The sequence below is a fragment of the Ambystoma mexicanum genome, chromosome 5q, assembly GCF_040938575.1.
Source record: "Ambystoma mexicanum isolate Mex_15411 chromosome 5q, UKY_AmexF1_1, whole genome shotgun sequence".
NCBI classification, from domain to species: domain Eukaryota; kingdom Metazoa; phylum Chordata; class Amphibia; order Caudata; family Ambystomatidae; genus Ambystoma; species Ambystoma mexicanum.
The window spans coordinates 700,378,026-700,393,397 of record NC_090933.1 but is presented as its reverse complement, the minus strand read 5'-3'; the positions used below and the strand labels follow the sequence as shown (position 1 = coordinate 700,393,397).

Here is a 15,372-nt window from a genome sequence, read left to right as displayed (position 1 = left end):
CCGGAAAGGGAAACATCACGCCGTACACCTATAAAACCACAAAATCCACACAACCACTAAAAACACTACCCTGAGACACATCCCAACCCGTCATCCACCCTAGTGAAACCAAGAAAAATGGGAAAAGTAGCGAAGAAAGCGTGCGACCGCAAGCGGCAGGTCCACTTCTCCCGTGAGGAACTCACCGTGCTCACAGAGACCCTCCAGGAGAATGCTGCCGCCGTCTTCTCCACGCAAATGACCAGGACGGCACTTGCGAACAAGAAGGCCATATGGGCCCTGGTGGCACAGCGGGTAAGTGCGGTGGGGACCGCACCCCGCAACCCACAGCAATGCAGAAAGCGATGGGACGACCTGCGGATACGGTTTCGGTTTTCAGCTAGCGGCGAGGAGATGCCAACAGGTCTGACTGCAAATATAACGTTCTATTGTTCAATGTCCTTGGGACAGGGGCCATGGCGAGGATGCAATTATTGATATGAATAGTTTGGGATGCGCAATAGCGAAGTGGACGATGAGGCCGGACGTTCCCAAATACATGTTACTTCACAACACTGGAATTACGGGCTGGGGCACAGTGGATTTTGCAGGCTGCATAACGCACAGACTCAATGGAATTTTCACATGTTATGTGAGTATGGAAACAGGCGTTATCATTACGGGATGAGGGAATGATGAATGGATGCATGGACAGATGATTTGATACAGAGTTTGCCATGTACAGGGCTTCTTGGAATCTGTCCGCCTCCCCTGCGCTATGTGATGCAGGGCTGCCATAGTGGGACCATCGTCTATCTGGCCTTGTTGAGCCCTCCCTGTCTCGACGCGCCTTCAGACACTTGTGTCCATGCACGTTACCAATCCCATCTGATGGATTCTGTTTTAACAGACGCATGCACAGGTACACTCGTTTGTGATGGTGTTTTCACCTCGATATAGATAGTTAGGAGTCGCAAGTGGTTTTTGGGTGGTGATGATCCTTTGGAGTGGGCTAGCATTCATATGGCTGTGGATTTGGTGTGATCATTGAAGTGAGTTATTCTAATGTAGTTCTGATGGCCATTCTATTCTTTTTCTTTTCATTTGGTTGACAGGTATCTCCTCCCCTTTTGCCACTGCCATCTGTATGCCACTCCTGCAGATGGATTTTACTCCCGACACCTGCTGCTTCGTGTTAATCAGTGGAGCAGCATTACGATCTTATGGGACGATCGCCAATGGGCCACATGCCCTTACGCAGTACTAGTGGCTCGGAGCAACATTTCGGCCTTTCAGCTGGACTAGTGCCTCCCCATTGGGACGGCCCTGCGGTTCTGGGCGCTTCCATGTTGCCTTTTCGTACGAGAATGTGGCCCTGTGTACCATGAAGGAACAGGGCGTCACACAAGAAGTAGCTGGTCATTTATTGCGGATGCAGCCCACAATGGTGAAATGTGTTTTGGAGTTCATGGCCTAATGGCTGTATGGGCTTGGTGAATTTGTTGTGCATTAAATTTCTGTTCTGATATGGGCCGTGTAGCGTTCTTCTTTGCAAGTGATGTGGCATATTCCTATTTGGGGAGCGATGTATTGTGAGGAGATCTGCATTGGGTTCCAGCTTCGGAGTATAGTTGCGTGGTACTGTGCTGGGCGCGTTTGCCTACGAAGCCCAGTGAGGTCAGGGATGAGGGCTGCCAATATGACTGTTTGAATGATGTCATGCTCAGGGGCGGGGGATTAGGTTTTGTGTAACAGATGCCGGTCAGCCAGGTGGATTGGTGGAATGATGTGATTTTCGGAATATTGCTGGTCACAGGTGCCTGTGTTTGCGTGCGTTTCTTGGTGGGAGACTGAGGTCATGTCCATTGGAATAGCTTCTGTATTCGTGCCATCTGTGCCCTGAAGCTCCCATTGGCCCCTCTTGAGATTCTTTTGTTCGTTGGCATGCATGGGTGACTTGTACATTTCACTGGTTGCATTGTGACTTCATTGCACCTACGGGGAGTTGTACAATGTGGCCAGGGAGCGGTGTACAGGCACTCAGTGGGGCCGTTTACGGTTGGTTCGCGATGCCGTACTTCTCACCATGGCGGAATGGTACTTTCCGCCGTGCTTGATGGCGTTAGGTGCATGTCCGCTAGGGTCAGAATTCGCGTACCGTTGCGCCATGGTGGTATTTACGGTTTGGCATGGCGCGCGCGCGCGTACTTGGTGCAGTTAGCGTTGGCGTTCACTACGGTGTCGCTAATGGCATCGTACTTTGCGGTGACGGGTCATAATCGCACCAAGCGCTATTCGATGGCGGTATTGCATTTCCGCCATCGTTTTTCGATTTCCGCCAGGGTCGTAATGAGGGCCAGTAACATTTATCCCAATCCATTTATTTACACTGTACACATGTTAAATGTCATTATTGCATCAAACCTAGCCACACCATTGTTCTAATTTGACTTGTGCAATGTGAACCTCTTCCCTATGTTGGGACATGAAACATGCATCCCAACAGTAGTGTAGTTGCAGCAGTGGAGCTCCACACTAGGTACAATGCACCAAGTCTGGCCCACTGTGAACCTTTTTGTTTAAATGCCTTAGCTCGGCTCCCCAGTTAGACACCTCACCTAATCTGCTAGCAACAGTTCCCATGGGATGGAATGTGCCACTTGGACTGCATTACTCTTGCGATCACTATTTCTTCCCTTGCAGCCTTCACCTCTGACACAGTTGTCCCCCAGCGATGGCCCTCATCACAAAGGCATTGGATGATTGAGGGCTTGTGTTCCTTAGAAGGCTGGGAATCCTTTTCTTTCTATATTAAGAATTCTTCCTTAACCAGTCTGTTGAGCAATATCCCTTCACTAGTATCTGATGCTGTAAGAATTGAGTTTGGTTTTTGCCATCATTAATCTGTGGGATGGAGGAACTAGTCATGGTCCATCTGTCTCAGCTCTTCTGAACTGTCACTGCTTGGGTGTTGAAACAACATAATTTAATAAATCCTGTCTTGCGTATACATCTGCAAAACGTTCTGGATGTCTACTGTGAGAAACCTGAAGGTATCTCACCCGCTAGTCTGCGGAGATCTGTCGTCCAGGTGGCCAGGACACGGCCATCACTATTGGATCCAGTTCCTGGGGGTGGACCAGTAGGGTAGGATCACCTGGACGGGGGTCTTCAGGGAGTGGAAGTGGGACACCGAAGGATGAGATGCGGTACCCCCTTCCTTGTAACACCTTTTCCCCATCCTACCCTGTAGGATATTTAGAAGCTCTACCACCCCCCTTTTCCGACATGAACACTTTCTTACACAGCAACAGACAACGCACTAACAACAGAGCCGTTTACCTGACATGTCCCAAAACACGGGTCAGGCAGAGTCAGGCAATTGACAATAACGACGCACACCTTACAGCCCTTTACCTTCCCCACAGAGATAACATGCGGAGCACAAAAGCACACTATGAGCAGGGCCAAAAGCATGAGGACACAGCTATACCGGAATGGCAGTTCCAACAGAGGAGAAAGGTGGTGAGACCTGCAAGGATGATAATGGGGGAACTGCCCTTGCCCTTTTCAACTCAGAGCCGCAAAGCCTCCGAGAGGGAAATCATAAGACTGGGAGTTACAGCTGGCGTGTGGCGGAACTAATGTCAATGGTGCACAGGGCCCTCCCGCATTGATAGCACAGGCAGGGAGGCGTGCTGGCTACTGTGGTACTGTCCTTGACTCCAGAGGCAAGACAAGCCAATGGGTTCAACACAGCCGGTGAGTCGGAGGAAGCTGATAGCAAACCAAAGTGTGTTGAGCCCAAGGTTGCAAGTGGCAACATTAGATGAACGCAGGAACTTGAAACAAAGAACTTGTGTGTTTGAACTTTTGTAAAAGCCCAGAGAAAGCCAACTGCAGAGTGGTCAGGCGCTTCAGGAGTGCTCATCCAAAGGACTCTCGCTGGCCGCTTTTGTATTGAAAACTGCAAGTACCAGAAGGCCCTAGGAAAGGGTGACGTGAGATGTCAGAGTGGTCCTACAAAGTTCACGTCATATCCTTTATACAATTGAAAGTCTCTGACCCATGGCCAAGAGAAAGCTAGAGGAAGGGAACCCCGCTTTCTGATTGTGAACTGTGAAATAAGGCAAGTGTGAACCTGACAGAGGTATGCTTACGAGTCGGGCTGAGGAGTAATACATCTGGGAACATTGTGTCGACGAGAGTGAACCCAGTTGAGGGTGGTCCACAGTGGTGTTTCTTTAAAAAGACATTAAAGCTCCTGAATGTTATGAGCTGAATTTGAAAGGCCACAGTGAACCCGATGGAGGGAAGCCCATTTTGCAAGGAAGATCCAAGCCCGGCAGAGGGAGGTCCTAGGGGTGAAAAGCCATCGCCCAAGGTGCAAGACTACCGAAGGAGCTTTGTTTGTTTGTTGTTTTGAACCAGCAGGCCTTCTAAGGCAAGAGACTTTGAAGAAAGAGGCTTAGCCCCTGAAGGTTCTGGTATCGTTGAACTGGAATTATGAGCCTTATGCTGGAGAGGCCCAGGAGTACGCTGTGCTCAGGAGTTCTGCCTCGTACCGTCTTGAAACGTGGGGAAAGGAGACCCAGTCATACCATCCTGACTTATCATTTTGAGAACACTTACTTCTTTTCTGGTGAACATTATCCCACACTCTTTTTGTAACTTAGTGGTAAGGATTGGCAATAGTTTTTTATTTTTTTATTTAGTATAGGCCCCTTTTATTTGATGAGACGCTACTAGAACTGCCTTATTATTTATTATTTAATGATCGTAGCTTGCCCCCATTTTAGCTTTAGGTTTACATTAGGCATTTTCCTCACCCCTGCGTACAGTTTAATAAACACCCTTGAAGTGTGATCATTTGTGTCTGTCTTTACTGTTGCCACCATGAGTTCTTTGCACTACACACTGATGATTAGAACAGAACCCCTAATACCTCATTACGCGAACACAGTATACTTCTAACCAAGTTGAGCACTTTAATAAGCTGAAAATGAAATCTGTATGAGTAATTAATTGAGCGTTTGTATGGGTGGCAATGGTCGATAAACCCAGGGCATGCGGGGTATAAATTACCAAGGGGTTACGGTTGATTTAAGGGGGGATTGCATTTGTTACCTGCAAGCAATTCACACTGCTGTTTCACTCCTGCCACTGTTTGTATTTGCCAAGCTTGTACTTTGTGGACCAAGGTTTCCCATTTCACATTGCCATTTCAATCCTGTCACTGTTTGTATTTTGCACACATGCACTTTGCGGGCCTAGGTGTCGTATTTCACATTGCTGTTTCAATCCTGTCACTGCTTGTATTTTGCCACACTTTCATTTGCCGGTCTAGGTTGCCATTTTAAATTACTGTTTCAATCCTGCCAGTGTCTGTATTGTGCCATGCTTGGATTGTGCCTCTCTAGGGCTCCTAACTCAAATTGCATTTCACATAGTTTTGCACTTTTTACATGCACACTATTTCGACTACACCCTGAACTAAACGTGCATCACCGTAGTCCTGAACACCACCACCCATAGAATACAGAGTCCCACGAATATAGTTGGTCCAGTTGTTAACATAACTTGAGTCTCTTGATAATTTGACACAGCACCCGTCCCGCACCTTATAATGTGGGCTGCAGTTAGGGACCCAGCCACTCCCTACTTATCCTCGAACAGGCTAGGAATGCACACACACATTTTGCCACTTCTCTCTCACTACCTCTTAACTCAGACTTTGGTCTTCCAAAGGGCGTTCATCCTCACAGCGCTTTAAGGCCATAGCAATGGCAGCAGGCACTATAGAAATGCCAAATAGCATAGATAATGTTAATGCAATATGAAATCCTCCAACCTCCTCTAGCATCTTTGAAGGTAATCTCTGTCTTTGATATTGCTAATTAGAGAAAGAAGTAAAGGAAGAGCCACAAGCCCGTGTTATTGTCCGAAGGAGACAATGTGGGAAATAATTGGATCTAAAGGTGCAACTGTATTTTAGTACTTGTCATAAAGCCATAAACAAAACAAATCATAGTAGTTTTGAGGTGGCGTATCTTTAAACCAAGTGATCTATTTGTACAGCTAGATAACATGTGCTACCACTTGTTGAAGCTCATCTCTATGTATTTGCAAACAGCTGATAGCCAGAGGTACAATTGACGATGTTATGGAAGTGTTGCTACACACTGCTTTAGTTTATTGCTCTTTTCATTGTTTGATTATACTTCTCAATTTAGAGATCAGTTTGATCTATTCTGTTTCTGCTTCCATTCTACTAATTATGGAGGGGATTCCTCCTAAAGATAGCCTATTTTCCAAAGGAGAGGGGCTCGCTCCTACTTTAGCGTTTCTAGCTTTCTCTCTGAGCTAGTTCCAGGGTCTTTTGATTTGCAAGCTGGTTTGAGATTTGAAGCAATTTAATATTGTGTGTAAACCCCTGCTGTAGGCATGGGCCTGGTCATAGAAACTTTGGAAAAGCTCTAGGAACTAGAAAACATGTTTCATGAATATTTTGTGCATGCATCTTCTTGCTTGCACATTGTATCTCCCCCTATGGAAGGAATGTGGATTGTCCTTTGCAACAATCTCCATAGCCTTTTTGCATGTATTCACTGCCCTAGTTGTGCTGTCAGATTTGGCCAGCTGCATCCACCACATCTCTTTGTGTTAGGCTCCTGCTCTTTCCTATGGTGGTACCACTTTGGTCTTGTAAACACAAGGTGCTGAATGAGATGAATATAATACCTATAATGTCCTCAGCTCTGAAATGATACATCTCCATCCTCACCACCACCACTCTACAGCTTCTACTCCACCAAATCTGGTTTAGTCTCAACAAGATTTTCTGGAGACATTGCTGACAATTGATGACGCTTATTATGTATGTTGAGGTTTAAACGTAGATACCTTAGGTAGAGCCCATTCTTTTTTTAGAATGTTCTTCCTACATTTCCTTCTGGCAGAATAATCAACATATAATTTCCATAATTGCAATAGAGCTGAGGCCCATGGAAAGAATCAATTTGTGCGTGGGTTAGTGTATTACTTTTATTTAGGGCTTATTATGCTAGATCCAAATGGTCTTTTGCTAATTTCCTAACACATATCCCCGTTCTAGAAACTTGCAAAGAAGTTATGCAGACTTTGAAAAAACACCTGGGCAAAAACACTGTTGCCTGTATAGCGCCTTTCAGTGTTGTGTACTAATCTCACTCCCTCCCTCCACTCAGTACTACAGACCTAGGACTCAAGTAATATGGTCAGACCCATTGCTGGCTACAGAATCAAGGATATAAAGACATTTGCATTTTTCTTGTACTTAAGTTACAAAATTATGTTATCTATAAATGGCATTGCCACAACACATGATTATGTCTCTTATTTATGTGCATCAGTTTACAGACATCTCACGGCATTCAATTAGTTGGCCTAAAAGAAGGAAATGCTTGTTGGGCAAATTTCACTTCAGGCAGCAATCTAGATGTGAGGACTGATGTCACCAAAAGTTCATGTTTACCCACGCAGCTTCCTGGCATGACGTCATGAGACTTTTCAAGAGGGTAATGCATGATGAAAAAAGCAGTATTGTGGTATCTTAAATTAGGAAAGAATTGTGAATTTCTTTAGATCCTTTAGCAATGCATATAGTTATTTCTTTTAATACTCTTAACACATTTTATTCTAAAATGTTTCTTGTTTTTTACAGCATACATTCCAACTCCAATTTACTTTGGGGCTGTGATTGACACCACATGCATGCTTTGGCAACAGGACTGCGGTGTGCAAGGCTCGTGCTGGGAGTACGATGTGACCTCTTTTCGCTTTGTCTACTTTGGGCTAGCAGCTGGTCTGAAATTTGTTGGATTTATTTTTATTTTTCTGGCCTGGTACTCCATCAAGCATAAAGAAGATCAGATGCAGAGGCGAAGATGGAGAGCATCACCTGTAAGCACTGTGAGCGAAATGGTTGTCCACGCCGGAGCACTACAGACCAACTATGCAAGGACTAGATCCTGCCCTGCTTTCAGTATGAGGGGAGAACACAATGAAGATGGTGACATGGCAAACGGAATCTACTACATAGCACAAACATATCCTGGACCCTTCTCAGAAGCAATACACTCGCCAACACCAATCTTAACGCATAATGTTCCGGCTGTGATATAAACCAGATCTAGATCCATCATCCAATAGACGAATTTAACTATGTTGGTCGACTTGAAAATGGCGCCTTGTGAACACCAGTGCCTTCTTTTGTAACTTCAACACAAGATATGCGAACCAACATGAAGCAAATAGCCCCAGTAAACATGAGGGCTGGAAACCTCGAACTGGGGTGAATCAGAGTTTCCCCTCAAGAAAATTGAGTTTTTTAAAACAAGAAACATGTTTGTGATTGCTTAACCTGTCCTCACGCCTCAAAATTGCCCTATTTTAGGCTGTTTAAGTCGGTGATAGTATAGCCTACATGTGTATGATTGGTTTCCACAAAATCAATAGCTAAAACACAACATGGTATGTCTCCTCCAAGTCAAGGTTGTGAATGTTTTCTACACAAGCACAAATGAATGCTTCTAAACTATGCATCTTCCATTGAGATGTCTCATATTCATCCTTCTAGTTTTAAGGGCCAAAGGTATCAAAGATGTTCTCTTGGATAGGAAACAGTGCAGAAGCAGGGATTCATTTAGTTCCAAAATTGAGCCCCCATCATGGAAAAAGCACCCGATTCACACAAACTGATAAAAGCACCATATCGACACTTAAAGGTTTACATATACATTTTCATAAAGTATTGTTGACAATAACTTGAAGTCGTTGCAGGGTTGTAAACAGCAAAGGTTCTCTGTAACTCTTAAATAGAAAACAGTGAATTCAAATCTTGATCTACTTTGACATGATAAGGTATATAAACTAGCCTCTCTGCATGACCCAACAGTCCGTTTATATGGTAAGTAACAATTGGAAAGCGAACAACTACAGTATTGAATTTAATTGAGAAGAAAACCCTATTATAATCATAGGAATATAAAGCATTATGACCCTTAATATATACTGTCATGTCTGTCAGGGGTCTTTCTAATTGAATTACATATTTTTGTTTACGTTATTTTTCTACAGAAAAATTGATATTCTCAAATTATCACTATAAAACAGTCAGGGTAAGTAGATGTATATGATTGATTATGAGAGCTGAGATCAGAAGATAAAAAGCACAATGTCATAAGAACTTGGAAAAGACTTATGGCCACTGTATTACATGATTTTGTGGCTTTTGCTAAAAATATGATCAATTTAAACATACTTTAACAAAGCGTATTGGGCCCTCTTGCCTGTCTGCTGTCTTGTTGGGCAAGAGTGGATTGCAAAGTGAGACGGGACTAAGAGCATCTAGGTCCAAAATCTTCTTTCCCCCCCTTTCACTTTTTAACCTCTCTACCTATAAAATAGCAATAAGTAGGGGGTTTAGAGATGATTATCTATTTGGTGATAATTTAATTTGCTGTGATACAGTATTCACCCTATAGTGTCTGTCGGTCTCTTATAAACAAAAGTATGCACACAATTAGTTCAGGAATACTTGATGCTAGTTACTAGTGAGAAGAGACTTTGCCTATCGCAACATTCAACAAATATGTATACCCCTAGATGATAGCCTTCTTTTGCTAACCATGATTTTAATTCATATTTGTTAGATTGATTCATCATCAAATGTGTCCATGTTCCCAAACACTGTCATGGTTCTTTCAATTTGAGAAATCCATCCAAAGGGCCCACAACAGGTTACATCTTAAAGTCATTAACATATTTCTTCACTCTTTAATATTCTACAAGAGCTCATGGAATACATATCACTCATTTGCGATCACTAATGTCCCTTAAACTATGTTTCAAAAAGGCAATCTCAAATATCCCACAAATACATCTTCTTTAAATTGCTTTTATACTCTTACATTTTTGCATTCACAAGACCAACTGAAAATCCCATAAAAATGTATAAGGGTTTTTGGATTCAATTCCAGATCAAAGTGTTATTTCCCACTTCACGTGGACACTTGTATTATTGCAACAGTTTTTTGAAGAATAACTGATTTGTCATACAGCATTACTGTTTGTCTCTGTAATTTGACACTTTTAAGAGCTCCATGTAGCAAGTACATTTACAAGGCTGGTGAACATAATTAGTACATGCATTTTAGCAAATATGTTGGGTTCAATTGGCCCAGCACAGATCCCTTCTAATCTCTCTACATAAACGGCAGGGTCCCAAACTTAGGTTGTGTAGTTACAAAGAGGATTGTGGACCATAAGTACACTCTGCCATGCATCAGAGGGAGAATCTTGTCACACTGCAACACATGCAAGAAGAAACATAAGTGAATGTATGAAACGTTCATTTCGTTTTAGCAATATTTGAGCCAGCATCTGTAGGTTACTATCATTTTTAACACTGATACTGCCCTTTACAGCAGGCTTTCTTGCACTAGGACTCACACTCAGTGATTGGTCCGACACCCGAACGGTTCCCCCAAATTGCGTTCAAGCTATTCCCAATCCTCTGAGCCTCAGGAGAGCCTGGAAACCTAGCTCGTGGTGTACACTTTTAAACAGACATTTATGTGGATGACCTTCTCATGATCTGCTGAATTCTTTGTAGCTCATACTTTGTTTTCAGTGTACAAGTTACCTATGTAACACAGGTTCTGATCCCTCAGAATTTTGCAAAGTCATTGACCAGCAAAGGTACATTACTCTTTGAACACTTTCAACAACCTCTAAAAGAAGATCACCCGGCCATAAAAGAGCCATCAATCCCACACAGTGTCTCAGAACACAGGGTTCTTCAGCGACTCAAAAGTAATATTTATTTATTATTTATTATAGTGTTGTATGAGAGTGCTGTGCGGTAGCCAACCTATACAACTTAAACAATCAAGTCTAACACAGAACAAATCACACTTAATAAAATCACATCAATTAAACCCTAATTGAAATCAACACTTATGAAAGAGACATCACAGTACAACCTTTAAACCCAGAAATCCCCAGCTAAAAATCTGTGCTGACAGCCGAACTTTTAGAGACTTAAAGAATATGAATTAATTCTGGCACTGGTGTAAAATAACTATAAGAACATTCCAGCAATTAATTGCAGCCCCTGAGAAGGCTCTGTATCAAAGGAAGGCAAAACAAAACCACTAACCGGACAACATCCTATTTCCTCAGGCCTTTAGTACCGCCTCTTGGGGGACACCTAGTGGGGTCCCCTTGGCGGTCTGCATTGGAGCCCAGCAGTGCACTCCGAATAATTATACAGACACGGAAGTGCTGTGACCTGACCACGCCCCTCAACTGAGTGGGTCATTTTATTCTCTCTGTCACATGGCTGTGCACACCCATGATGGGGGATGTCCTGTACATCCAGGGCGTCCTCATTTACAACATCCTATCTTGCCTACAACAAAATTAATGTATACATTAACATACCATTCTAGCACATAATCATTTAAACAAGCAGGGGTGCATCGTCCAGCTCTTGGAAATACCTTCACTGGTATATCGCTGTAATGGCTCAGTTCCGGGGTTTCATCCCCATCCGTTGTCGGGTCGGTGTTCCTCTCCCCCAGATCATTCTCTCCCTGGCACTCCGAATAATATCAGAGATGGGGTCTGGGGGGGGCATTCTGTAAACTGACCATCCTTTTATTTCTGATCATCAGGACCACCCTTCATCACATGGCTTTGCATTTCCGTGATGGGTGAGGTTACACCCCTCCACCCCGAAGATAACCAATCCCTTAGCCAACTAGCTTGGAGTCCTGCTGTGCACTGATTAGCCAAACATTTCATCTTTAAACTGTATTCTTGTCGCTGAGCATTGCCAGTGATTGTGCCTCAGTCGGGGTGTCCATTAGTCCACATTTCTGGCCCTAGTAGCCAACCTGGATGCTTCATGGAAGACAGCTTTTAGGGAAGAGCGCACAGAGACTGTGCAGTCTGTGGAGGACCAGATAGGAAGACCATTACTATAGTAATATGAGAGATGAGCAAAGACTGCACCAAGATCTGAAACTTACATAAATATATGCCACATAATGAGGTGTAATGCCCGAGCTAAAGTCCCTAAGACTTTAGCCATCACTACTTGCAGAAACCTGTAGGCAAACAAGGGTGTCATTCGTGTATAGATGCAGAGACTCCTCACTTGTCAACCACATCTCCCAGTAGCTGATGTACAAATTAAACAGGGGTGGCAGGGCCAACCCCTGAGGTGCCCTATTGTGGCATTTAGAGGGGTGCGTGCCCACTGATATGATCCGTACAAGTCGGGTCCTCCATCACATTTTTAAATTGGAAATAGTGTCTTGGTGTAATTACAAAAACTGAGTTCAAAATGGAAGTTACTTTTTTATTTTATTTGCTGAGTATGTTATGGTTATGTAAAACCTTTCGTACCAATACAAATCACAAATTAATGTGTACAACATATAACAATTAAATGAGGTAATTTCATATCCATCATTTTTTTAACTGCAACAATACATACATATTCTTAACAAAATTATTTTACGGTAATAAAAAGCCAGTTTCTGGGGATCTTGGATAACAGTACGTTAATTCAATTGGTTAATTCTGAACTCCTAATGGAAATGTGCTAATTCAATTAGTTGATTTCAGTTCACATTATCACATTATTTAATTATTTTTTATTCATTTAGGTACTGTACTTAATTTCACCTTGCGGCCACTTCAAAACAGTTATCTTAAGGGCAGATTTAAGCCTGGGGTGTTGGTCTCATGTTACTTTGCCCTCATGATTATAATTATAATTGATTTTCTATAACGCGCTTAATACCAACGAGTCGTTTCTAAGCACAGGATCAGGATTCCAACCTGTGTTGCGCTGCGTTGTCTTGCTTCTAAGACAATAGCGTTGCCTCTGAGCTATCCTGCCTCCCCTCATTTGATGTCTGACCTTTTTCATAATTTACATTCCCAAAAATGTCAGAGTGGCATAATTGAAACCTCTCACATTTACTTCTATATTTTTCATTAACAATTGTAGGTGTTCCTGGTCCCAGAAGCGATTTCTTTCTAACCACTCCATCATGTCAACAGTAATCGATTTTTTGCAAAGTGATTCAAAACGGTAGTGCTTTCAGAGCTTTTTGTATTCATTCTTTCATTTTGGATGAACATGTTCATGACTTTGACCCCCACATCAGTTGCCTGTTTTGGGGCTTTTTAATCAGAATGCAATGACTGCAAATTAGATGACCTGCTGAGCGAGTTAGTAGAAACTGTTGGTAGGGCCCATACTGCCAGGCAAACCAGTGCTTATCGCTGTCCATCTACTAAACCAGTTGGCAGATTCGACCGTGTTTACCGAAGGTGTGATGGAGATGTGAGCAACATATTATGAGGTCTCTCAACGGGGAGGAAAAACACGTGCAGCCTTAAGTCACAGGGTGCACAGAATGCAGTTTAACGATGCCGAGAGATGTTTTAAAGGTAACTTATCAATTGTCTGAGCTATGTATTTATTTATTATTTATTTATTTATTATACACATTTTGGGGAATGTAGCAGTTGCAACATACTGTTTAACAGTAAAATAGTGAAGACGAGGGGCGCTTGTAGGGCTATGGCATTATGTCACATACATAAGAATGTACATTTAATAATTCTAGCTGCCAGTGGGATCAATTGAAGAGACGGAACTCGGTTTTAGTTACCATCAACAGGCACATTCGAGTTTTGCCCAATTAGGTGATCTCAGTGTGATTGGAGGATGTAAGATACATGCAGGTCAACTAATGCATAGATAAAATGCATATGTTGCCCAATTAAGTATTTAGAGGCAGCAACAACCTTTACAAAACTCGCTCAGTCTTAATCGATCAAAGACATTTTGCCAATGAGAACATTAGACTAATCTCCTCTCTCCGTCGACTGGCCCATTTGTCTGACAGCACACCCACCCCAGTACTGGAGACACATGATCCAAGTATACATGTTTGACAGCAAAATGTCCTCAATCCCAAAGGTAATGACAGTTAACAAAATGCAATCCACTGTGTTATGCTGGCTTTCAAATGTCCCTGTATTGCTGCTTCACCATAAAATAGCCATCATCCGTCTTGCTGGTGGTAACATCACAACATGGCTACTAAAATGCCTTATTCACAGAATTCCCAGCAAAGTGACTCTCCATTCTCCAGAGAGCTCAAACCGCACGGCAAGTTTCATCTTAAACTAGTGATGCTTTGATCCTTTCATGCCTTCAATGAATGGCCTTCAATCCATGCAGACCAAGGAAAGATTGGACTTTAAAACTTTGCCTATATTCCACGTCTTCACGCGGCCACAAATCGGGCTGCTGCTAAAAGGCATTCCAGCCCTGTACTAACAAGACACTTCAAATCGGCCTCCGACTGATTTCTTACTATCAAGGTCAAATACCCAAATTATGGTGGCACCCTCCATGCTCAGGACTCTCTAATTACCAAAGACTTGCTGAAGAGTCAGAGGGGCTTGAATACTATCATCCTCTGTAGTGTTTTCATAATAGATACCCATCTCTCATGGCCCCCAGACTCATCAGCCCATAGTCAAAGCCTTGAACTCATCAGCCAGGTCCTTTGAAGCAACATCACTACCAAGTCAACTGGTTGTCCCTTACACAAAGACATTCCCATGTAGGTATGAAACAATACTTTGACATTCAATGAGGACTCTCCAAGAGGATACACATGAAACCATTTTCACATGGGACTTTTTGGATGAAAAACACCCATGAAGACTTTGGGCTGCTCACCTCCTGTAGTCTGCCTTTCCCTCATTGTACTCCCTTCCACAAAAATAAAGACAATAAATAAATACTAGGTTTTTGCTGCTGTCAGTGTAACTCATTTGTGAAGATGACAACAAGGTTTATCACTCAACAATGGTCTAAGGGAGGGGTGCTCAACAGTAAAGTAACAGGAGGCTAGAGATTGAGTTGTTTAGGAGATGAAAAAGGCCTATCCTGAGGGCTGAGCTGGAGACAACACTTGTCCAATTTGGTATGGCATATTACGCAAATGGCTGGTGTGTGCTGCTGAGTATGTGTGTGTTTTGGGTTGCAGAGTGGAAGAGGAGGGTCCTTTGAGGTGGCTATATAGTTGTCTGTAAGGCATAAAAGAATGCATTGGTAGAATGAAGGAGGAATTCAGCTTCATGGGGGGGGTGGAATCACAGCAGCTTAACTGGATGTGATGGAGCTGGTCGGCAGAAGGACTAGAACCAGTAATTACTAAAAGGCTGTCAGAACTGAATATAGGGATTGAGTACAACCGTAAGCCAAAGACTACACGGTTTTCATCTAAAACCTTCTGAAAGGGGTGATGGCATGTT

The 15,372-nt window shown here is 43.1% G+C and overlaps 1 protein-coding gene across 1 annotated transcript in view; it reads left to right on the top strand.

Annotated features, from left to right (window-relative positions):
• The window catches only part of SLCO5A1 (solute carrier organic anion transporter family member 5A1), a 697,625-nt gene extending 682,752 nt beyond the window's left edge, over positions 1–14,873 (top strand). The window contains exon 10 of the mRNA XM_069621164.1: positions 7,682–14,873. Within this exon, the coding sequence (XP_069477265.1) occupies positions 7,682–8,142 (461 nt within the window). The 3' untranslated portion in view covers positions 8,143–14,873. The remainder of the gene's footprint in view (positions 1–7,681) is intronic.
• The last annotated feature ends 499 nt before the right edge of the window (positions 14,874–15,372 follow it).